This window comes from Nyctibius grandis, chromosome 4 (genome assembly GCF_013368605.1).
Source record: "Nyctibius grandis isolate bNycGra1 chromosome 4, bNycGra1.pri, whole genome shotgun sequence".
Classification (NCBI taxonomy): Eukaryota; Metazoa; Chordata; class Aves; order Nyctibiiformes; family Nyctibiidae; genus Nyctibius; species Nyctibius grandis.
The window spans coordinates 81,021,215-81,047,759 of record NC_090661.1 but is presented as its reverse complement, the minus strand read 5'-3'; the positions used below and the strand labels follow the sequence as shown (position 1 = coordinate 81,047,759).

General features: G+C 37.7%; 1 protein-coding gene across 2 annotated transcripts in view; it reads left to right on the top strand.

The window, feature by feature from the left end:
* The window catches only part of ADK (adenosine kinase), a 304,369-nt gene that overhangs the window by 243,579 nt on the left and 34,245 nt on the right, over nucleotides 1-26,545 (top strand). For both annotated transcript variants that reach the window (XM_068398760.1, XM_068398761.1), the window contains exons 8-9: nucleotides 10,778-10,813; nucleotides 17,479-17,593. In XM_068398760.1, coding sequence (XP_068254861.1) covers nucleotides 10,778-10,813; nucleotides 17,479-17,593 — 151 coding nt within the window. The remainder of the gene's footprint in view (nucleotides 1-10,777; nucleotides 10,814-17,478; nucleotides 17,594-26,545) is intronic.

Genomic DNA, 26,545 nt, shown 5'->3' with positions numbered 1-26,545 from the left:
CCAGTATATCTCAAGCTATAGCTGCAGGTCTTCATATAGCTGCAGGTCTTCATAACCTTCAAGTGCTCAGAAAACTTGAAAGTGCCGCTAAGTTGTGGTATTTTAGTGGCTATGATTCCATGGCAGGCAGGGGTTTTTTTTCCCCTAGTTAGAGGTAAAAATGCTTGTGAAAACCATTGATTTCATCAGGAATTGTTTGGAGAATGGGTGCACGTAGGAGAAGACTGAAATACAGAAGGTTTCGGAGAGGGAAATCACCTTTGTTTTGTCATGAGCATTTGCAAATATGCATTTGGGAAAGTCATGTGTGTGTGTATGTATGTGTACATAAAGTTGATTTAACAGGGAAGGCAAATGCCTGACAGACAAAAGCACAATGGATTCAGTTTCTTATCAGTATTACTGCTACATATCCAGTGCATCTTAGAGCAAATGATCACATTGAAAGAAAGGCGTTTGCATACAGTTATCCATGTAGTAATGCATTGCTAAACTATGCACTTTTAACAAATAAGTTGCTGTCATAATTATGCTGTTATGTATTAAGTGAAAGATTACTGAGCTTTGATGCTGGAAAGTAATTTTCCATAATTAAATCATTTAATTTTGAAATTTTTTTTCTATAGGAATTCATACATATTCATACATTATTTTATATTCTTTTTTGCATCTTACTCTTTACTGTTTTTCTTTTTTTTGATGAGAGTATGGTGTTTTAAAAGTAGAAAGGAGGGCTGAGAAAGCTTACAGTTTGCTTTCTGTCATAGGAATTCTGAACCCCACTTCTTGAAAAAATTTCACTTTCATGTTTGAAAGCATAGTAACAAACCCAACCAGTAGGATAGTCATGAATCTTTTTACCTAAGCCAATTTTTAAAGGAAAAAGCAATTATAATGAAATGAGAGTGATTTGAATGCATGAAGCAATTGGTTATAGATAATTTGAATATCTGCCCCCAAGCATATTATAACCCACGTGAAATAGTTAGGCGAAGTTCAGTGGTCAAGGCATTAATGGACTTCCATGTTTTCTTCATCTTTCGTGTGCCATACTGATGCTAGCAGTGGTTTGTCCAGCAGAAGCTGGATGGAGGGTTTTTCCTAGTTTGAGAGATACTGCTTATTTGTCAGATTATCCTCACCTGCTGAGTGGCTTTGGTTAGTTGCTTGGTTTCTTTAGCTGTTTCTTTTCCATCCTAACAGTCATCTGACTTTTCTGCATATATCAATAAGTCTTTGACAAAGTCTTTCCCTGTCTGCCTAGCCCCGGCATGGATTTTATCCTGTGGTTGGAGTCAGTAGCTACTATCTTAATGCAAAGTATAATATCAAATTTTGAAGACCTTGACACACTGGAGAAATGGGCCAAGTGGAATCTCATGAAGCTTGCCAAATGGAAATGGCAGGTCCTGTACCTGAGGAGGAATGTTGGTCCCAGGACTGGCTGAGAACCAGCTGGGAGGAAATCAGCTTTGGAAAAAAGGACCATGGGACCCTGGTGGGCAAAAAATGGATTTGAGCCAGAAATGTACTCTCACAGTGAAGAAGGCCAACAGCACCCTGGCTGCATTGGGAAGAGCATTGCCAGCAGGTGGAGGGTGGTGATCCTTCCCCTCAACTCGGAAGTGGTGAGATGCATCTGGAATGCTGGGTCCAGTTTGGAGCTCCCCGGCACAAGACAGACGTGGACTTACTGGAGTGATACCAGCAAAAGGCCATAGAGATGACTGAGGGTTTGGAGCATCTGTCGTATGAGGAGAGGAGACTGAGAGCCTCAAGAAGAAGAGACTCAGGGTGATCTTATCAGTTCATATAAATACCTAATGACAGGTAGTAAATAAGATGGATCCAGGCTTTTCACGGTGGTGTCCAGTGATAGGACAAAAGGCAAGAGGCAAAAATTCAACTACAGGAAATTCCCACTTAAGCATAAGAAAAAACCTTTACTGTGAGGGTGACCAAATGCTGGGACAGGTTTACCGGAGAGACTGTGGACTCTCTGTCCTTGGAGATATTCAAAACCCAATGGTCCTGGGCAACCTGCTCTAGCTGACCCTGCTTGAGGACTGGGGTTGGACTAGGTGATCTTCAGAGGCCCCTTCCAACCTAAACCACTCTGTGATTTTGTAATACCTCTTTAAAATATGTTGGAATTTGTGATCCCTCTAATTTCATTACTTGACTTTTCTTTCAGTCTCTGCTCTGTCTTAGCCCATCTCAGGTTCAGGTTGGCTTCTCTTAGAAAAGCAACAAACATACCAAAAAACCACTCATCCTCAAAACACTTACTGGTCAGAAGCAGGTAAATTCTAACTTTTACAGATTTTTAAAAAATTGGTGCAACTTGTCCAAGATGACAAATAGTGCCTTAGTCACACATGGAATTAGAGCTCATGTTCTTCAGTCAGGACCACAGTGACCTAGCTGTAGTCAGATTGAAATTTTGTTTTTCCACACAATGACCATGTTGTGAGAGAGAGCCACTAGTACAGACTGAGGACTAGGTCTTTCCTTCCATAAAGTAGACGCGGTAGCTAAAACTGAAAATACAAGAAGAATATTGTGTCTTGAATATTCGTATCTTGAACACAGATAAATGCATCACCTAATGAACATTAAATAGCACAACAAACTCCAATAAGAATCTTTAAATCAACTGGGTTCAAGCTTAATTTGAAGGGTAAAATGTGTAATATTAAGATTAGTTAAAAAGTTAGTGTTATTTCTGGAGGTTGCAGTGACCAATTTTATTTGCTTGCTAGAGTTAATAAGCAGTGCAAGCCTAGCACATGAAGGGAGTTATGCGATGATTGCTCTTTACAGGGTTCCCAATACCTTAGCCTTAGTTATAATTCTAAATGGCTGTGCATGACATCATACCAAACAAAGTATATAAAACGACTCAATTTCACTGCTAAAAATATGTTAACCTTTTAGCTGGACTAGAGACAAGTCCTGCTGGATCCCAGCACTTTTAGCACAGTATCTGATTATTCTCTTCATCTGAAATTGCTAGATGAGAATATCTTGTCAGTGATTTCAGGCTAGTCTGAGTGGTTGCAATCATAGAAGGCCTTGTTGAAAATGATGCAATCTTTTATTTCTGTTTGTCATCCTTCAGCCAAAAAGTTAACACTAAGAGCATCCAATGAGCAGTGTTACAGACTTCAAAAGAACCTGCACATCTTTTATTTTTTACATGCGTATAAAACTCTTATCTTCTAGCTATTAAATTAATTTTAAGATATTTATTTTCATTTTTTTTATGTTCCTTGTTTCAGTAATGATTAAGGAAGGGGTCTTTTTTTCTTCACCTTATTTTGTGATCATGATGCATCTATTCTTAAGACAGAGACAGACACATTTGTACAGAGAGGTGGTATAAGGAAGTGTAGTTCACTACTTTGATGCTTATATACGTGAGGAGAGAGACACATACAGAGTCATAGGTAGTTCAGTTCTTTAGGTAAGAATGTAAGGTAGAGATATAAGTAATAGCGCTTTATCCATCATAAAATTTCAAAATGGCTCAGAGGCATGTCACTGCTACAGCTGTTGCAGACCCTGTAATGGCATTAAGCTCTGACTCACGGTAATTTTTTCTGTAGAAGATTCTAGCAGGAACTATAGTTCTGGTAATAACCTGAAAAGGAGAATAAATAACTTGAATGTTAATGAATTGTACGTAATACAGATGTTCCAGGGTGAACCCAAGCAGCACGGGAAATATGTTTCTTTCTCCATTCTTTTTACACTAGGCCTTTTCAGACAAAACCCACTGGTACTCTGCCAGAACCCCCTCTGAACATTACAACTTTAACCCATATGGTATTTATACTTGTTCTGATTATTCACTTGAACTGCTTATTATTATTTTATATTTTCACCTACTGGGTGAAGGTAGTGTAGATATATTTACCAGTGTCTTTAGTACTGCTGGAGCAAGCTGAAATAATATTTTAGGGTATGATATAAACTCTTGCTATCCTTTATGAAGAAAAGCAATTTTGGGGTCTGGCACCGCTCATGGGAAAAGTAAAGAGGGGAAAAAAAAAAACCTTGGTGTTCCTTTATGAAAATCTACCCATCCAACTGATGCCAGCTGTGCTTTCTTCAGTACTAACCAGCAAGGGGTAGATACTTGCTCAGATACTGATGATTCTAAGTGTTGATTCTCAAGCTGTGTGCAGAGTCTGTCCATTCTGTGACCAGCTTTTATTGATCTTCTCTGAAACATGAACAGGTGTACACTACTGACCAAAGCAAAGATTAGTCTCCTGTCCTTGTCAAACGAAAATAATTTGGGAGCATTACATCCGTGTAACACATCCCCAGTATAGCTCAGACTTTATCAGCCATAGCAGAATTTCACCAGATAGACGTTTGTTTCAGAAAATATGATGGGTGGTTCTTTTGACTGCTATTTCTTAAACTCTCACATGACCCGTGTTAAAGCACCTGTCTCTGGGGGAAATAAAAAGGGGGAAAAAAAAAAGGATAAAATCACATTCGCCTCCTGAGCACTGAATGCCGTTTTAAATGGCCACTTTTTAATAAAGGCATATGAGCTTGCATTGCTTTTACAGAGTGCGATATAGTAATAGTTGACCTTAAAGTAATGCCTGTCTAAATCAGACTACAATGACATAAAAGGCTGGATAGGACAATCTGCAGTGTTTTGAGTAACTGTTGATAACTATTTAGTGCTGAATTGAAGGGGAATATATGTATCTTACCACTAACCACAATAAATGTGCTGTTGGCACTAAAGCTTAGTGATCCAGCTGGAACTATGTCCTATATGCTTTCCATCCATTCATTTTAAATAACAGAATTATAGTGGCAATTTGTTGAAATCACAATTTCAAGTTATCAGATAGTCTTCAGCAGTATCTACCTCTGATTCCTTAGGTAGGTCATGGTTGTCATTCCCACAGCTTTGGCATCACCCCTATGTGCATAGCATGAAAGCAAGCTTAGTTCTTGCATGCTGTTAATTCATCATGTTAAGGGTGGATCTGTTATTATGTATGTGTATATATATGCATCTATTATTTTCTCACTTAAAATTGGAATGGGCAATAAAATCAGGTATAACTTAGTTTGGCCTTGTGTAGTATACACAGGAAAGAGTGGTATAAAGACAGATCATATTACTGCACGTTTGTGGGCTGCATAAAATACCTGGATTTGATATAAGAACACCCCACCAACTGTGTTGTGAAGTTAGTGGATGTATGTATGACATCTTTGTTATAATTCAAAGGCAGCAACTATAAATCCATTGTCCTGTCTGTGCCTTAAGCCACGTTTCCAGGGTCATATTTAGTTGTAAACTTGCCTGGAGCTGCAAGAGTGGAAAACGTGGCATGGCACAGCTCACTAGCCCCCCTCCTTGGAAACTAGCTTAGCTCCTGCACTGTCATGAGTGTTTTGTGAAGGAAGTACCTAAAGGAGGGCACATGGTGATCTTGACAGTAGTATTCTTCATGACTTATCTTCTGGAAAAAAAAAAAAAAGAGGGAGATGTTAACAAAAGGTGTCATTTAAGGGGCTGTATCGAGGCCCTTACTGGGCCACAGATACTGCTGAAATCAGAGGTTCTCAGTACCTATGGAGTATATAAAACTAAGGGTATAGCTCTGAAAGCAGAAGATTTTATAAGAAAGCTCTTTGTTAAGGACAAGGAAAGATGACAGAAGGGACAGAGAGATAGGAAGGACCGAAGTGGCTATCTAAGGAATGCTGAAGTACAGGAGTTTGTAATTACATTATAATAAAGCAGACTTCCCTTTCTCTCTAGTGCAGTGAGACAAAAAATACATGAAATTTTGTTTGTTCTCTTGTTTGTTTGTTTTTTTTATTGTTTTAGAAAGCTTTACAAGTATACTGTCCTTTAGGAAATCATGAAAACAAAAAGTCTGTTTCCGAAATACAAATCTTTAGCACCTATCTCTAAGAAAGGAAATTGTCAATATAATACAACTTTGACTATTTGAGTCAGTATTCTACAGAATGAAGTTGTAGATATCAGTGTGCATCACTTGCATGAAAGTCTTCTCTATATATCTGTTTGCTTATTTTACTGTGTTGTCACCCTTTTCATTTAGATAACAGGTTTTTAATGTTCGAGAAAATTTCTGCAACTAGCACTTCGTCGCAGCAAACAAGACAAGCTGTAGAAAAGCAAGAGAGGATACAATGAACACAAAGTTATAGCAGGATTAGAGATGAACTCGTGAGTGGGATTGATAGTGCTAAATGATTATACTGAAGAAAAAGGGAGTTTTCTGAGCGAGATAATCGTAACCCTTAATGTGTTCAAGGAAACAATGTAAATGGAAGAAAACTAACAATTCATACTTCTTAGAAGGCAGACATACAACAGTGGAAGCCTGAAGCTGAGGAAGGAAATGTTTAAGATTGATTTTTAGAAGATGTTAGCAGTTAAAAAAGTCTTGTAAGGTATAGTGGTGGAAGTACTATTTAAGTTATAATCAACCATGGTTGGTACCAGCAGGAGTGGTTCCATTATTTCTTTTTGTTGTTATGCACTCTGATTTACTGCAAGGATCTTCCTCTACAGTTACACATGCTGTATGTGTGTGTGCGGGCTTAAGTTTACATTGGTTCATGGACCAGGCTGAACCTACTAAGTCACAGATTTGTTATGCAGAGGAAGAGGATGATATACCTGAAAATGTGAATAGGGCTTATTTTGGGTAAGTCAGGAAGTTATAAGTTATTGCAGTAGAAACTCCCTCAAAACGTGCCAGTAATCCCCCAGTTTAAAGATGTTAATAAAATCCAATTTTTTTTAATCTTTTTTTTCCCCTAAGGAAAAATAGAGAATTAGAGAGCTGCACAGGGTAGTACTGTAATATGTGAGCTTAGGTTATTCTGTGAGATGTTTCCTCTACCAAGAAGGATGGCAGGGGAGGGATTAGCTTTAGTGTCCCCTGCATTTGCTTTCTTGTGTAATTACGGGCAACGCATTCAGTGTGCAAGGGTATCATTGCTGTCCTGCTGTTTTATCATTTCTTTATGAGATAATGTTGATTTCAGCAATGCAATGCAAATTTAGTTTCCAGTGCTTCCTTTCTCTGTATAAAGGTTAAAATGCATATTGTAGATAATACTGTTGGTGGTGCTTTTGAAACAGTCTTTGTCAGCTAATTTCAGCAATACATGGTTTTAAATGCTGTTCAATGCAACTGCATGAGTTTTATGTTGGCCTACATGAATTAAATTTAACCCAACATGCATGTTGTTACCATTTTGGCTATAATTTGGTCAAGTCGTCATAAAACCTTGATACCAACAAAAAAAAATTTGGATATGTTGAGAGTATTTAATATATAGTGTGCGTTCTGTGTGTTATGGCAAACTGAATGTACAGTTATTGAAGTTGAGCCATCTTAACATTATAATCATAAAATTCATCTAACACAAGGAGCTAACAAATACTCCTAGGAATGCAGATGCTAATGAATTCTGTGTTTGGAGGGTATGTTTCTGTTTACTAACAAACAAATAGTTTATATTGCTGGTGATAAAAGGGCTCAAAATTTTAGCAAGTCCTGTTACAATTAGCTCCAGTGTAGACTACAGACAGCTCCATTTACTAAATTCTGGAACTCCAACAGCAATAAAATGCATGCAAGAATGGAAGTAGTTTTCAGCTAGCAAGCAAGTTCTAACATAACAGCGAGGCCAGTACTAACGGAAGTTGTCTTTTTTTATTGTTATCTCTTTAATTTATCTCGCTTTCCTGTGTAAACTGCTCACTATTGTCCAAAGAGAGGGTGTGTGTTAGCTTTGGTGACATTGTGTTACTCCCACTAAGTAACGCTGTACACAGTTTTTTTCAGCGTGACTGTACTTAGGATTTTTTTTTTCCCCATACTTCATGAGCCAAATAATGTTTCATAACTAATAACAAATCCCATTTCTACTTTAGGTGGTACGGCAATAAATTCGCTATCGCAGTTAGTAAAAAGATTATATAGAAAGAGGAGTGTGAGTTTTTCATGTATTTAGTATGAAAGAGTAAAAAGGTGGGGGAGAGGGGTTTATGAAATGATATGTTCTGTTGTAGACAGTAATGGAAAATAGCTCTGAAAATGTTGAGTTGGAGTAATGAGTGAATAATGTCTAAAGTTTATCAAAACTGAAAGAACTCCTGATGTGAAATGAAGCCCCCTAAGAAAATTCTGTTCTGTCACTGTTTTGCTTTGCTGTTGTCGCCTGTCACGCATGAATGAAAATGCTGCATTCTCTGGGGAGCGGTAGAGCGTCTGTGTAGGTTGTTTATTTCCTTAATCCCTCCTTCTTCGTGATTTCCAGTGTCAGATATAAAATGGAAAGCCTGTAAATACAGTGATTATCATACTGATTATCACCTGCACCAGGGAACGCCCTAGCTGGCCGCTGTAACCCTAGCAGTCTCCACATGTTACAGCCACTTAGATTTTAACCTGACTACTTTATTAGAGACGTGAAGCTCAGTGTGAGGTGCCCTAGGGCTGCACAGATGGGGTCTGCTTGTTTCCTGTTCTCACTGTTATTGTGAATAGATACTAAAAGGTTCTCATCGCTTTTATCTGGTTAATTTACTTTGAACTGTCCCTGGCATTCAGGGCCCGCCTCACATTTCTCACCATTTTGCAAACACCAAACTGTAGTCTCCAAATGTGTGTTTTGAGCTTTATTATCTTTTTTTACTGGAGGGGCCTTAATTCTTAAAGGGACGTAATTCTGAGAGAGACTCATTCTTCGGGGGCTGTAGTCACAGTCCTCAGTGAGGAGTTATTCTGAGGTTCAGTTGATACGAGAGAAGCAAATTAAGATTGCTGCTGTTCTTTGGCATGTTCAGACACCCTTAGATTAGAGGTCAACTGCAGGAAAATCTATGATTGTATGCTAGCTACTATTATTCATGTAGCCGGGCAGCAGACCAGGCTAAAAGATGACGCTCTAACAGGAAAATCCGAAGACGAGATACTTTTTAATAAATGTGCAATCATTTATCCTTTCTTGTGGAAGGGCCAGGTCTTTCAAACCACATGTGCTATGCATGGGTGCCCCAGTACAGAAAATTAAGATGAATTCTCTCTAAGTCTCCCACATAAGGAAACACTACTTAACTGGAATAGTTTTTATTTCACAGATGTAAGAATGTACTGGTGTCCAGTTTCCTGGCCAAACAATAGTTTAACACAGATGTTAATGTCCTGCTGCATTGGGGCATTAAAGAAATCCCCTTAGGACAGATCAGTGTAACTTCCGATTTCAGTTGCACGACCAAAAACCTGAGGTTAAAGAAGTAATTTGGCTACAGTACATAATTTTTAGTCCATTTTCTTATTCTCTACCCCCCTTATCACTCCCTTATTTCTCATATTTTAATTTTTTTCTGTGTCCCGATCCTGTTTGAGGCTTTCTTGATTGTGTTGCAGTTCATTGTAAGTGCATCACTTTAGAGTGGAAGCTTGCAGGCTCCTTTTTTCATATGAGCAGAGGCTTCGTTAATCACATCCTGGTTTAGGAAAACACTGCATGATATCTTTGAACCCTACACTCCTTCTTGACAGCCAGGCTAGCAAATGTCATTGACTGTGTGATGTACAAGAAGGAATTCAATTGTAAGTAAATTGTCAAAGTGGCTAACCTTGCCCGCACCCAGTTGTCAGGACCATGATTCAGTTTTTCTGTCAACATCGGCTAAGGCTAACCCGGTCAGCCTTATGTTTCTGCAGTGAAGCAGCCTGAGGAGTTGTGCTTTTCAGCTTATCGCATTTTATTAACCTCAACTTACTGTTATAATCAACTGTACCCACTTCAAATTCTTATATTGCCCCCAAACTGGCAGATCATATAGGTCCACAAGTATGTATTTTCTACAGCACTAAAAGCTGTCGTAGGGACACTGGCCTTAAATGATTTGGTACAGTAGTTATTTGTGTTTAGTTGGATCAACTCACCATTTTGGCTCAAGACTTACCCCTCTATTAATATCACTTGGCAAAGATAATCTGGAAGAATGCAAGTAAAAACATAAAGACCTGGAGGGTTTTCTGCAATGTTTGTAATGTTAAGGTAGAAAGTGAGTAAGGGAAAAAACATTGCTATTGTCTTCTGTCTCCTTGCTTTTATTTCAAAACAGATTTTAATTGCTCCAATTAATATAAATAAGAAATGAGGACATTCTGATACCCTGATGTTTCCTCTGTTCTTTCAGGAAAAGAACATAGTTAAATTGCCTAAAGCAGTGATTAAGACATCAGAGTATTTTAAAATGCTCATCTGATTCCACCACAAGGGTTTGAACACATTTTTTCATCCTATTTTTTTAATGCACTGTAGATGACAAGTGATTTTTTTAAAATGGCTTGATAACCTGTATCCCATGAAGTGTCTTACAGAAATGGAGATATGATACAATTTCAATTAAAAATATGTCTGAAGGGTGTTCGTCTGGATTTGAAGTAGTGGTTTCCTCATCAAAGTCCTATCTCCAGAAGTAACTTTCCTTGCCTGGAAAAAGCATATCGTGCCTTCTGTATTTGAACTTGTGAAGTGTGTTGACATTGTACTGTTGCTGGGCTTGAGGGAAGGAGGGGGAAGCTTTTGGTGCGACTACCAGAATTGAACAACTGTATATGGGTATATTGAGATAATCGTGTAAAAAGGAAAGCTGGCTGAATGAGTTTCAAAATGCGTTATTTCTTCATTATCTAGCACTTTATAATTAACTGTTCTTTTTTTATTATTTCAGGAAGCTGCCACTTTTGCTAGAGAGCAAGGCTTTGAGGTGAGTTAACCCACAATTGCACACTAAACAGATCCTAAAGGTTTTTTTTCTTGCTGATAATGAAGTTCTTTTGGACAATGATTGATGTGCTATTATACTCTCCAAGCCTCGCAGCGGTTGCCATGGAAACTTGGCAGTCGTCATGGTTTCTTTGTTCTGCCAGCTCAGTGTTATGACGCACTCTGCTAGGTCTGCACCCAACATCGCCTACAGATGTTATTTATTGAATTTTGAAAAGCCTCTTGGGAAGCCAAGAGGTTGGGCACGGTTTCAAGCTGCCTCTGCAGATATGGGACCTGTCAGTTTGTTCAGTTAAAAAGCTACCTCATTAGCTGCATTACACTCCATAAGGATTCACTGCTAAAGCCGTGGTGAAGCAAGACTAAATAGTGAAATATAACACCGCTTAAATAACTTAAACCCTGCCATATGCGGATTATCATTATGCAAATGAATTTTAGAAAGGTTGTGTATAAAATTGTTAGGTACTGATTAATGTAAACCATGCTTCTCCAAACAGCTTCTTTTCGAAGGGGTAGTGTGGAATTTGTGTTTCAAAACATATTCAAGTTGGTGTTTTCCGTCTGTGCTCTGAAAATGTATGATCCTCTACTTCCTTGAAGTAAACACTTGATTTTACAGTGATTTTCAGAGCTTTTGATTTCATCTTTGTGAGGTATTTATTTGAATAGTATCTCCCATTGGCTAAATTCAGATAACTTAATCCGGAGAGCTATCAGCTATTGGTCCCTAATACTGAATTCAAATAGGCAGGTTTTAAATACTGTAATTAGTGTGACAACGGTTGTGCTAATGTTGCAGATAGTAAGCGCTCTTACTGAAATCTAAATCACAGAACTGAACACACACAAATCCTTTTGCATGTTTTTTCACTGGAATAAGACCCACCTTAATTGATTTGTTTGCGGTGTAAAAGAATAGATAAGGGTTTGACTGCTCAACACCCATTTTGCATAAATAATAGAAGCCGCGCAATTCAAACCGCATTGCTTTAAGACCGTGCCACTTTTGTGTGTGGATGGTTGCATATAAAAAAAGGAAAGAAAGACTGACAGCTTTTGTTCTACAATTTAGATTTCTTTAGAACGATGCAGCAGCAGGTACATCAATGCCATCAGTGTTTTAGATATTAAAACTGTGGGCTGTCCCATTTCATTTTATGTTTCCCAAGTTCATGTGGCTGCTTTGTAGAAATCAAGACTTTTTATCATTGTCAATTTTCATTTGTATAATCTGTATTGTTAGCATAAAAATACACTTTGAGTTTATTCTATCAAATGAATGAATTTCACAGATGCCTCCAAATATAATATGAAGCATAACAAATTATTGGTACCCTCTGGTAGCTAGACAATAAAAAAGATAAGGAAGTAGTGTATTAAGTCTACCCATTCTATATTTTTATTACCCCCTTGAGCTAAAGACTTTGGATGTGCCTAGTTTAAATTCAGTTCTAGTGACAAACTGCTTTTGCTGGTGTCTGCTAACTACCATCATATTAACCTTTCCATTAGTGCTTGCTTAGAGATTCTAGCACAGTTCCTTCTGAACATCCTAAATCTGCCACATTTGATTACAGCATATCAGTAAAGTGCACAATGATTATGATCTTATCTCTTACTACCCCCTTGCTTGGCAACAACTGACATGTCAAGTTTACTGACAGAGATGTGTAAAACTTGATAAGTGTCCACAGTCTTGTTTTCCCATTGTGCTGTGGAGGCAAAAAAAAAAAACTCCACACTGCTAATAAAGTATCTTAGGAAAAACTTGAAGAGCTTCAATTAGCCTTTCAATTAAAACCAAGAAAAATTTCCAGCAGCTCTCAGAAGCTTGTAAAACTGATTCTGCAATTTATATTGAGAATAGAGAACTGGCAAAACACGGAAAAGTAAAGGACTGGAGTGATCAGAGCAGAAATCAAGAGGTTATTTATCATAGAAGTGATGAAAAGTTGATGGTAGCTGAATTTCAATTGCAGCCTGGAATTTTATTTTTTAACAAAAATAATCAGAAGCCTTCTAGGATGAAGAATTAGTTGTGACTAGCGCTTTTTTTTTGCCTTTTTTTTTTTAATCGTCTCCTTTTCTACCTTCCAGTAATTTCAGCAGTTTATGTGGACTAAATGCATCTTTTAAATATTGATCGAGTTAAGTATATCTGAAACAATTTTTGCAAAAAGAAGTCAAATCAAGTCAACTTAAGGAAAAAATACACCTTTTCTGAAGAAATAAAATCGTGTCATAGGCAGGAGAAAACACTTCCATGACACAAATCTGTTTTTTCCTTTGTGAGAGAAACCACATTCAAAGGAATTTTTGGTTTTATGCTTCACCTTACCAATAGTTAGTTTTCCATTGTACTTTGCTGAAATCCAAGGTATTTTTGTAAAATCAGTCACAATATTTGAAGACCGTTATTTCCTTCATTTTATCACCTGACCAACACTTACCTGTAATAATCAAAAGTAGAACATTACTTCTGATGCAGTCTCTTCCTGGATTACATTGGTGTTTTCTTTTTTGTGAATTTCATGTTCTATGACATTTTAAAACTATGAAATAAATAGTAAATTCACTGTCTGTGAAGACAGCACTTCATCCTGTTTGTATGTTACAGTCAGCTCAGTAATATAATAGTCACAATTTTTATCGCAGGGAAGCTCTTGGACTTGGTTCCCCTTGAAGTGGTAGAATGGTAGTCAGTATATTTTAACTGGATGTTTGTAATACGTTTCAAATAACCAAATTGCCAGGACAAAGGTTTATGAAGTTTTGTTTTTACAAAATGGTAACTTGCTGTTTATTCTATGTAGGAATTAGGAAACATAATCCTACTTTAACATAAAACTTAGGCTTCAATTCTGTCAACCTAAGAAGGAAAATGAGGTGGATGGAACAGTATGTATCTAAGGGCTTAACAGCAGCTGCTGTGCAAAATAGTTCTTCCTGTTAGAGGCAGAGGGCTCCTCCTAAGTCTGCATTGGTTGGGGAACCAAATTAGAGAGTTGTGGTACCGTGGACCAAATTTAGGTCCTCAAGTTAATGAGGTCCACTGCACAGGCCCACTGTTTTCAATGGATTTATGTCTGTTTAGGTCAGGGATATGATAGTCCCAGCTATTGTTTGTCTGTTTAGAGGCAAAGATCAGAAAGACATAGTTTTAGCAGTTTTAACTATATGCAGTTTTTCACATACCTCTATCTGATCCTGGGATATCTGATGTACTTTCTTTACATGCATATGTTCTGCTTGCTTGCTGGAATGAATGCCACATGCAAGGTTTTTCAGGTGCAGCATCAACAGGGAAATCATGCTTTTGTGAGATTTGTATGTCAGCTTTGTTAAATCAGATTCAAAAGTATAATTGGATATGTGTGAGTATTCTGTAAATTTGGGATATGTTATAGAGGCTTTAGGACCACAGACCAGTACTGTCCTACTATTCAGTCATGTCTGTAGATACAAGATGTATAAGAAGGTCTTGATAAGCGTGCAAGTGTGAGTCATTGCAAAACAAATATTGTTCATTACAGCTACTTGAAAATACTATGTATATTCTGAACAGAAATAGGAGATGACATTTCATGATGTTTGCTTGACAATTAAATGAGAGGCACAGTACCTCTGCAGTCCTAAGCTGTAAATATTCACATATTATAAAATGTCACACTTGTGCCTTCAAAATACAACATAATGGTAAGGTGGAGATCCAGTGTGGAAAATTAAAGCCTCCTCAACACTGAGGTTGCAGCTCTTCCACTATATAAGCTCTATTTTATTCTTTTCCTTTGAATAATTTTAGTATGGAAAGTGATTTCAACTAAAAATGGCCAAGTTAATTCTCATGGAAGATGTGATTCAGTTACTTTTCAAGTCTGCGCAATCAGACACAAGTCTCCAAGCCACTCTGTTTTGAAGTTTCTGCTTTTTAAAAAATTGCCTTCTTTCCTCTAAATACCTTCCTTCTACTGTTACATGCTTATTATATATTTAATTTTTCCTGAAAACATATGTGCTTTTTGCTTTCTTTCACTGTCTGTTTTGTCCTTTATCGTCATTCTTCACTAATCTTTTTCCTCAGGGTCATCTTTTCCTCCTATAAGTTCATCTTTATTCTTCCTTAAACTGATGAAATCATCTCTTGATCATAACATTTTTTCCTATTATAACTTCCTCATTTTCCTTTTAAAATTTAAAGTGCATGTAAATACATTGCACAAATATCTTCAAGCTCTTTGATTTCTGTGCCCGCTTTACTTCGCTGTAAATGTGCTTAATAAAGTCACAAGTAGCCACTTCCTACTTAGCAAAAACTAAACACCTCTCTCGTTTCCTTTGATCTCCTCTATGCTTTATTGCATTTTCTAGTTCATGGATCTCTTAATTATCAAGGCCTGAAATAGTTCAGAATTTAGGGGAACCTTCAGAAGCCTACATATTACCAAGCTGGAGGGCTGTAATTCTCCATCCATCTCCTGTTCAACAGCTTGTGCCACCAGCTAATACCTGCTATGCACAAATCTCTTAAAAAGACATTTCAAAACAGAAGAGCAGTAATGTCTTTTTTTTTTTTCCTCTGGCACCTTTAAGGGACTCCTCGCCTTCTGAGAATTAGGGTAAGAGGGCCCCTGTTCACTGTCCTCAGTCCACACAGAGCGGTTCAAGATTCTTCCCTTTCTTCTCCGGTGGAAGACGTTGCCTTCTAAAAGCTATATTAACAGTCTAAGCAGGAGGAAGGAAGAAATAACACAAATGAGAGTGTAGTATATGGAAATGAAAAGTATGAGAGAATTTTAAAAAGAGGTAAAGCGACCAATAAGTAAAGGGAAATTATTTTTGTGTTTGGCAAATGTCTATAAATCAACTCACTGACAACCAGAGTTGGGGGAGAAATTAAAGGGAGGCTAAGAGTATTGCAAAGAGCTAGGTAATTTTCACATAAATAGATACCAGTAAATATATAGCCCAGGCATATTCTCTCTCCATAAGAAAGGTGAAGTGCTTGAAAATCAACAAGATTATCAAAAATGAGCAAGTAACCAGGACTGAATAGTATGCAGATTATAGTTCTTGAAGTGTTTTAACTGACCTGCTGATGAAAAATAGTCTAACTCTTGTTAAAATCAGCAGCTGCAGTCAAAACGGCACATACTCTACCTGGGTTTCAAAGTAATACTATATGCTGATTTGAAAGATAAAAATCAGTTTATTAATAACATAAATTAATTGTAACAACTCTGGTAAATTACTTGAAACCACTCTGGACAGCTTTATAAATGAACTCTTTTCATTATGTAATTGTGTTAAAAAAATGAGTTGGGAATCATAACAAACAGAACACAAAACAATGGAGAAAGTATTGTTATGTTTTCATATATTCAACGCTTGGCCCTCACCAAATCAGCTATGTTTCACTACAGTTGCTTGTACACAAGAGCAAACTGGGAAAAAAAGTATGGCGTTATTTAACACAGGTATGAATAAAGTGAGACATAGTAAGTAGCACAGAGAATAATTAGTCTTTCTTGCTTCTCCTAATGTTAAAAAAATAAAAGAAAAAAAAAGAAAAATATAAATGATGGCAAGAAATAGGTTTACATATATCAAAGTTAATTGGTAGAACTTACTGACTTGAGATAAATCTGAGAACAAAAATCCCACATAACATTATAAAAGGATTTGATGCTTATGCAAATAACAGGAATACCTATATATAGATTAGATTGAAAACTAAGTAAATTAGAAATTGAAGTCCTTGTGTTTCAGATCATAGGGCAACTATGAGAATAAGAAGGATAATATTCTAATGACAAGTTGTGCTGTTAGGGTTTCTTGCATCAAATTAAACATTTAAAACTTGTTGCTGTCAAAGATATTGGATGGATGAGAGGTTTGGTTCAGTCTGCCAGTTTCTGTGTTCCTAGCTGCGTGCACTATGGTGTACAGACAAAGTCCCTTTAAAGCAAAGATTGCTGAAATTTTTGCAGCTTAGCCTTACTTCAGAAAATCGGGGATGTTCTGTGCCCCAGTGAATATAGCTTTCTCCCTTTGCTTCCCTGCATCTCAATTATGCAACCAGCTAGTGAGCAGAGAGCATATCCACCTGGGCTCCACACCCTCTAAGGTGCTGCAGTGTACAGTCAGTTTACTGTTGGGATCAGTTGCTGTAGGGAAGTTAGAGAAACAGTATTTGTAATCCTGCTGAAATCAGAGGGATTATAGTACTGTAAAACCTGGCTAAATTGGATGAAAATCAGGCTCGGAGTTTATCCAAAGTATTCTCTTACAAATTTTATTTTTAATTTTATGATAGGTAAGGTTAGAATCTAGTCAGTGGCAAAGAAACCCACTAATTGCTCATTAGGAAATGCTCTGTAATTCCTTTGTTAGCTTTGCAGTTTTGCAGCAATTGGAATAGCTGAACTATCATTATCAAGATTAAAAACAATGGTCTCATACTACTACCTAAACCCTTAGGAGAATGAAGTATTCCTCCTTTTAAAAATCTTCCTTTACTGACAATAAAGTTCATTTTATACCTAGCCGTAAGAAAATAAATCCTTGCTCTGCTAATAAAGTTCTAATCTCTCACTGCTCTAGTAATATGCTGGTAACAAGAGTTTTCTTTCTCTCTATTAATAGACTGAAGACATTAAAGAGATAGCCCGGAAGACACAAGCCCTGCCAAAGGTGAACACTAAAAGGCAACGAATCGTAGTCTTTACCCAGGGGAAAGATGACACTGTAATGGCTACAGGTATATTTTTCAAATCTCCGTTGTCGCTCACAGTAAATATTCTAGTTATTCAATTACAAGTTGTGGTTTTACAAATTCTAACTGTTAAGTGGTAGTCAGAGTGTTTGCCTTTTGATGTTAATCCATGTTTCTCATCTGTTATGCTTTTAATTGTTTTAACATTCTGGATTTGAGAAGTTAGTATTTCACAGGAATGCCTGAGAATTTAATTCTGAACATCTTAAGTTCTTTTTTTATAACATAGATCTAAAATATTGATCCAGTTGGTTTTACTCAGATTTTTATGACTTGAGATTTTATCAGTGTAGCCATCTTTGCTGCAAACAAGAACACACTATGCCTGCTGAGAACAGCTGTGCTACAGTATAGTATATTTAAACATTTGTGAAGAGGAGGAAGTGAAATCCAGTACTAAGTGAATTTCCAGGCTTTTTTGCTTTGAGCAGAAAGTCTCACTTCTAGCTTTTCTCAGCCGTCTGCTCTTCTATTCTCAAAGGAGTACGTGGGGAAAAAGGTGTTCTAGCAGGGATACAAGTAGTTTGTGCTGTCTAAATTGATGATGTACGGCGCACGGATTTAAGCATTATAAACACAACTGCCTACCTTTTGACAGTCTCTTTAATTCTGTCCACCTATGCTTCTAGACTAAATAAAGCTATTAAAAACATGTGCTGTGGCAAGCCATTTTAGTCATTCATTCCTTCACAAGGTAATTATTAGTCAGGGCTGAATTCCTCCTTTGGAAATCAAGTGAAGTTGAGGAAGCTTTGCACCTGAGGGACCGGTGCTTACTCATATGGTATTTGCCTCAAAATCAGAATTGGCTTCAGACTATGGCTGCAGGGCTAGGCACTAAGTAGGTATGTCACTGCTATATAGATCATTCTTAGCAGCAGTTTGAATGATTTCTCCAATAGTTTGCTTCTTCCCCTATTTTGTTAACTACAAACTGGTTTAAAGGAAATAGAAAGCCATCATTGAGAGTTGAGTATGTGTATCTCACTGAATAATGATGGAAGTATTGCTTCCAGAAAGTTACCGCATTATGTGAATGGCCCATATGGAGGCACTCCACTTGAGTACTGTACAGTTAGCTGAAAAATAGCAGTGTAAAAATGTTTTCATACTTGAGCTAGTAATAACGGTAGTAAACCTAAATCTTGTATGTAACCCTCCTGTGCTCTTATTTAATTTTCACTGTGTACTTATTTTATTCTTCAAACTGGAGTTGTTAACAAATCCATTAATCCCTTCTTTGATATTTTTACAACTGGGAGCTTATTTGAGGACTGACACTTGCTAATCTTAGCTGTTTGTTCACTATGAAATGAACTTAAATTAGAGAATGCACTTTATATGCATGATAAATGCAAGATGGATAGAGAGTGTATGCAATGGTGTCAGCTACAAAAGCAAACATGATAAATGTTAAGGCAGTTTTGAGCTGTGGGATAAGCTATTCAGTGCACAAGCATAGCTGAATCTCTTTGCTATGTTGTTATTCATGGCAGCCAAATAAATGTCAATAATAAAAGAGAATTAAAGATTTTCATTTCCCAGAGGCAGTCCTCTAATACAGCTTGATCTTTCATTTCATTTGTAATTCGTTCTCATGTCAGGATGCAATCATTCGCCAGGCTCTGTGTGTCATGTTAAGTCATTTAATAATGATTAAGAACATAAAAATGTCTGGCCTGTGGGGCAATTCTCGAAAGAGATACCAATTTGTTATTGTTTTCCCCTTTTTCCTTCCTTTGGTGTGGATCATCTTTTTCCCACCTCCTCACATTAAAATAATAATGAAAGAAGGAGAATGTGTCCCTTAATTTAACATATGATGATACCACAGAATGGCATAGAGAACTGCTAACACACTTATTTCAACACTAATTAGGTTGAGTTGTGCTTTGAAACCCGCAGTAGAATGTGCAAAAAGTTTCTAAGTGGTCTTTGGAAGAATTACTGCATTTAGTAGTTACCAGTATAAAATCCATTTCCTTTTTCTAATGCACAGAAGAGGAGTACATTTTTTGAAAAAGCAGGCTGTGCGTAGTTGTTTATCCTGCCTTTCTGAGGAAACAAGATAGTCTCAAAGAGTTTGTGCCTAGATTAAAACAGCATTTGCAAAGTCAGCGATGGATTTGGATATGCTTATTGATACCTTCTGCTTCATATTTTGTCCAGGTTAATAATAATAATATGTTTATTAGTTGGAAGAAGTTTCTGTCAGTAGTGACTGAACTGGAGGGGACCAGTATCTAGGCAAAAGACTCTACTCTTTCTTCCTTTCTACTACTGTCCTTAACCATCCTTCGTCAGCTGTTGGGCAGGTCACATTTTCCAATACTCTTAGTTTATGTCTGAAAGAGTGTAGGATGGAGCTGGAGCTTACAGGTGTGAGAGCAAAAGACTCGAAGGTGAATTTGGCCTTTGTGGGTTTTCTACCTTTTGTTCCTACTCCCCTTTCCCATTTTCCCCATGGAAAGGTCTCTGCTCTGTGGGAGCAGCACGGAGCAGTATTACCGTGAGCCGTGGGAGTAGAAGAGAATGGCTTGGATGGGGCTATACTCTGTGAAGAGACACAGCCGATGGCCACCACCCCTTTCTGTCCCTTCCCCCTGCCCATACATGGCAAGATGAGATAGGCAACACTGAGGCTGTAAGAGCATTCTTAACAGAGCTCTGTTTCCTCTGTCAAGGCTTCTGCATGCTGCCCAGGACAAGGCAGCCATGGGGCTAGGCTGAGAGGGGCTAAATTATGAGACGAGGAGTGCACCTCTTCAATGAGTTATGTGTAGGTTGAACGGGGGATCAGGTAATGGAAATAATGAGGGGATACACTTTGGTACAGCTCTGGCTGAAAGGAGACAAAATAAGATGGATAAAAGGGTTGTTGCAGGTTGCCTGCTCATTCGTGAAAGGGCACAGAATTATACGTGCTGGAAATTAGATGTGGAGGTTTTGGGGTTTTTTTTGGTGGGATGAAGAAGACCAGATACAGTTAATCATTATATGTGGAGAGGACTGTGGCAACAGTTGTTGATTCCTGGACATTACAGAGCACTGAAGCATCAACAGGTATTTGAGGAGTAGAGTGTAGGGCAGAAAGGTGCAGTTCATTACCAAAAGGAAAGAAAGATAGACCAAAAAGTCCTGAGAATAAAGCTCTTACAGACGAGGAAGAAAGCTTAGACTGAGACAGCTAAAACGTCTGCTTCCTCCAAAAATCTGTCCAGTTGTACTGCAAAGATGTTTAGTCAGCTTATGAATTGCTGCAGTTTACACGACATTGTTTTCACGCCTGCCAAAAACACTGGTGGCTCACCTCAAACAGACCGCGAGCTGTAGGTACTCAAGCACAATTGACAAGCAACTTGGAGGTCCATGCAACTGGAGCAGATCATGAAAACAGTGAGAAGCAATAATGGCATCAGCAATCCCAATCTAAACCATTCCCATTTGTCAGTCCACTTTCTTTGGCTGTCTGAATTATTTGTGTTTTCAAAGGAAGAATTTCTATCTCTATCATGGAGCACACTGGGTCTTTCTACTGTCTGTGTCTCCTCCGTCACAGTACTCCAGCCCCAAGGCCCATTTTCTCTCCCCTTCCTTCCTGTTCTCTGTCAGTAGGAATAATTGCAAGGAAGGGGCAAGCTCAAATTTAAGCTGAGTGTGATCAGTGTGTTTTATAGGGAAGGAAAGGAGTGTTTAGGATTGGCACACAGGATATGTGGCAGATGAAATGTTGACTAAATTAACTGTCGGCTTCTAATAAGACTCCACGGAGCATACGCAAATGATCGTTGCCTTGGGTTTTCCTCTTCATGTCATAGAATCATAGAAGTTTTGGGTTGGAAGGGACCTTTAAAGGTCATGTAGTCCAACCCCCCTGCAGTCAACAGGGACATCTTCAACTAGATCAGGTTGCTCAAAGCCCCTTTCAGCCTGACCTTGAATGTTTCCAGGGATGGGGCGTCTACAACCTCTCTGGGCAACCTGAGGTGCGTTTTTCAATGATGTCAAATTTTTATCTTTTTACTGAAGAACTTGAAGGTATCAGATCTTCTCAGTGACCCTAAGAATTAGCACTGACAAAAATGTTGTAGTTTTCTCTATCATTGATCCCCAACATGACTGAATTTTGATAAAACTCTCTTGAAAAAAAGTAGCCTGTGAGAGACAGCTGTGACGAAACCTTTCAGTATGGAGGATTATGGTTTGGGAAAGGTACTGGTGTCTGAAAATAGGATCTATGGACTTGCTTACCAGAAAATTTTATTTGAGGAACAGTATTGGGTTAATTCCTTGCATGCATACTGGGAATTACTTGGCTATCAAGACTCTGGTCCCACTACCACAGCCTTGTTCCATTGTATCCCTCTTCCCAGGCCTGAGATTCTGGATATGACTGAGGTTTCCTGAGCTTACGGGATACATTCACTTCATGTTTCAATACTTTTTTCTGTAACCACAAAAAATATGTATGCTGGGAAAGGGGGGAGAGTTAATGAATACATGCAACCTCCTGATTTCAGCAGCTGCAGCTTTTAAGAAACGCACCAAGAATCACAAGCTGTGGCAAGAACATATATGTCATATCCATATATGTGCTGTAACATTTGTCAGGATCAAATGCTGTGAAAGCTATCCCTTTTACAGAGTTGCTCATAACATTTTTAAACAAATTACTTTTAGTCAGATACATTTTATGACTGGTCTTGGCCCAAAGGGAAATCTTCGGAAAGTCTGAGCAAAATCAGTTCAGCAATGGAAAAACATACTTTTATATTGAAATATTTGCATAATTCAAAAACAGCTGAAGCTACAAACTTTAAACTTGGCTTGTTTTATAGCTTTAATAGAGGAAAGAAAAACAATCCAAATTTAAAGAAAATCACTTCAGCATTTTTCAAGTTATGAATGATGAAATCTGGCATGTTGAGGCGTGAACATAGAATTTTCCATTCTTTTTTCCCCCCAACGTTTGCAAGACCACCTCTATTAAGGGCACATCTATAATAACCTCATTTGTTAGAATATGGCAGTTAAAAAGGATTTTTTTAAGGATTCAAGCATTAAAGCCACCTTAGTTAGGGCTTACTAACCACTTACATCTTCTTCAGTTTGTGGGATACATTACTTGAGAATATTTCCGGAAATGCATTAGCAATGCTGGCAAACGTGGTAGAATGAGAAACGCTCCCCTTAAATTCCTTAGCACACCTACCACATAGTACATACTGAAATAAATAGTTTTGTGAATTTCTATTTGTTATTATTACTTGTTATTTAATCTATTCCATAAATTAAACAGCATGTGCAATACAGCCAAATTAAAGTGTCGCAATAAAACTTGCAACATTACCAAATTTTAAAGCCTGCCTACCAAGCTTTTGATGTTGGAGTAACACTAGGCGTTTGCCTCTACCTGTTACCTGAAACAGGATGGTGAGCTAAATGGATGTTAGTGTCACCCAGTGCAACCATTCTTAGGGTAATAGATGCGGATATGTTCATAAATTAAAAGTTTATATGTTTGGATACAATCAAAACCTGATCTAAATGAAAATAAGGAGAAAGGTATGGATAGTATGTTTTTATGAATGATGAAGCTGCTTTTACTTTGTAATGATATGTTAGATCTTAAATATTTTAGAAGGAGAGTTTTTAAACTGTTTTAGAAGGGTTGTCAAAATTCTGTAAACTAGAGAGATTTTAAGAGCCGTTCTTAAATCATAATGGCATGCTGCTGTATGCTTTTGCGGGGAATAAAAAGGACTGATGTTCAAGCATACAACTTACTCTAAACAGAGGTCAGTAGGTTTTCGTTGTCAGGTTGAGCTGCAATCATAGACCAGCATGTTACCTTGTACGCCTATCTATAAAACATAGAAGTATTTATTACTATTGACATTGCTGACATTTTATGGTGGGCCTATTTGCAGCTCCTCTTTCTGTAAGTTACTGAGCGTTGTATGTTCTCTTCTAAGAAGCAAGAAAAAGTATTATTTTTATCCTTACTTCTCTCAGCTTTCATGCTTAGCCTTCCAGACAGGAAAACCTTGACTAGCTCTTCTTATCAGCCAGCCTTCTTACGTATTTACACAAACAAAAGTAGTGTCTTGGACTTAGGGAAATAGTAGATGGGTTATATTACAGTGTGTACTATTTTTTCACAGGATTACACACTTTCACTCTTCCCTATCCATTTATATTCACAAATGGAAAGAAAAGTTTAAAAAAAAAAAATGGATTTAGGATAAAAGGAAATTTTAGTCCACTAATGGCATAACAAATGAGATAGAAAGCCCAATGGAATTATTTTTAGTTTACTTGTGACTTAGGAAACCGCAAAACCTGAATTAATAATGAAGATTTGTTGATAGGGATTAATGAATAGCAAAGCTGGTAATACCTGTTTGTAACTGAGACCATTCATGATTTCATGCTGTGTGGGAGAGGAGGTCTGAGCGTTTTATTAGACAGCTGAAACACATTATTAAAACCTAAGTTCCTGGATACCAATATTTTAACTGGACTTAAAAGTGTATCAACTATTGCATCTCAAACAATGCATATACAAGTATGTAAAAATGCATATATGTATCTATGTAATATGTGTGTGTGTTTTGTAATGTCATATTGATTTTTAAAAAGGATGTCTTTTCTAGTTTACTGTGTTAATGCACCAGTTTAGCTCAAAAATTGAGTGAAGCTGGGAAATCACCTTTTTGTGTATAATCACTAGTAATAAGGAATTTTCAGGGCAAAACTGTGCCTCTTACTAAACCTAGCCTGAATTTCAGGTGCTACAATGAATTTACATTCTGACATTTTGAGGAAAAATTACCTCTTTAAAGCTGTGAAAAATGCATGTTTGTTGAAAGGCAATAAATACAGGCCCCTATCCCATTTCTTAGGAGTAGGCAGTATTTCCTCTTACACAGAAGAGTTTCTATATTTGTTTCTCAAATACAAATACATAGATTTATGAAGTCAGTTTTTGTACCATAATTCTAAAAAGTGTTCTTGGAGGCATAACGGTTAATATACAAATACACTGCTTAGGTGTTAGAAACTATATGATGTTGGAGGGGCAATATAGAGTGAAAGAGTGGGAGCAGGACTGAGGCAGACCAAAGGTCAGTCTAGCCTGGTAGCTGCAACAGTGTACAGTAGTGGGTGCTTGTAAAAGAGGGTAAAACCAGAACAAATCTATAGTGATTCTTCCATGTTACATGCTCCTAGCTTCCAGCAATCTGTAGTTTGGGAATTTCTGAACTAGAGATGGTTGTCTTTGTGCTTAAGAGTCCAAATAGCATTTACCATGTGTAATGTCTTGTGATAATGAGTGTCATGGACTCTGTGTTATGTAAAGAAATGCCTCTCCTTACTTGTTTGGATTCAGCCACTTAACAGTGTTACTGGCTATCTTGTTACTGGCTGCTTGTATCGCATGGCCAGTCTGTAATCATTCCATATACAACGTCTTGTTATTTTGATTTTGCAGAACTCTTGCTTATCTCCCATTCACTACTCTTTTTACCAGACTTTCTTCCTATTCTGTTTGTTCTTTGTTTGCTCCATAATTGTGACACCCTGTCCCACCCTTCACTACACCTTTTTTCAGGTCTGCCGTACACTTTATGAATGAGGGACCAGAATGTTCAAGTGCCTGAGAAGTTTACAAAGTAGTTTAATTCTGTTGTCTCCTTTGTTCTGTATTCCTCTCTTAATAATTCCTAACATTTTATTTGCTTTTCTGACTGCCACTGATGATTGTTCTGACATTTTCGTATAATTATCTGTTGTAACTTCAAATTTTCTTTATGGTGTGGTAATAGGTGGTTTAGAGCCCATCATTGTGTGTTTGAAGCTAGAATTGTTTTTTGTACGTGCACCTTTTTTACATTGATTGACATTTTATAGCCCATTAGTGTGAAACACTTTTGCAATTCTTCACACTCAACTTCTGTTTTTACTATCCCAAATGAGTCTAAATGTATGACGAGAAGATGGCACACAGTGCACTGAAGAGCTCCTCTCAGAAATGGTATGTATAGGTGGAGGTGGTACCCGTAACACACAGGCACAGTTAACATAAGTTAACTTAGGCAGGGGGATTTCAGTAAGGCCATCTCTTAAACCACGTGAGGCCTGTCTTGCTTGATTTTGGAGAGCAAAGTTGAATGAATTTACAGTAAGATATTGGTTCAGGTGCCGTTAAATCCCCGATGGACACTCTTGTTCAGGAAAGAAAGTAGCTTAGTACACTGTAGCTTAATTTTTTTTTTTTTTTTTTTGAGAAATGAGGCCTTCGCTGTGATATTATTCAATTAGAGCATCCACATAGAATTAATTTGTCATAAATTTCTGATGCCTCCTGTATACATGGCTGTAATACTTTGATATTGGTACCATTTTATTGGTGACCTGAGTGAGCTGCAAGGAGGTTCATGCAGAAAAAATTACATCAGCACAATATTATTCTGTTTGCTCAAACCACGAAGCAGCAGAACTACCTACCAGAAATTCTGAGAAGAGAGATTTGAAGTAATTAAGCCTTCTGATCACCAAGGCAGGCCCCTCCTGTTCTGGGCAGTCATGGAAGAGATGAGGGTTCACCTTACTCGTTCTGTAGCTACGTAGTCTTCAGAGCATGAGAGACCAACACTTGGGTCCCTGGCAGTTTTAAACTGATAGAAAAGTCAGAAATCACTGGGTCCTCCTAGGACACACATTTCCATCCCCTACTTTTCCCCTATACTGCCAGCACTTCTCTGCCTGCATGGGGAACCAGTTCAGCAGTCTGCACAGACTGGCAGAAACCCACCCTGGTAAGGTATTAAGCTCTCTGAACCAGCTTGTTGCAGGGCCCAGATAAGTACTAGTGCCAACAAGGGAGGAGAGAATGCAGCATTTCCAGTAGAAGGAGACAAGGATGAGGGTATA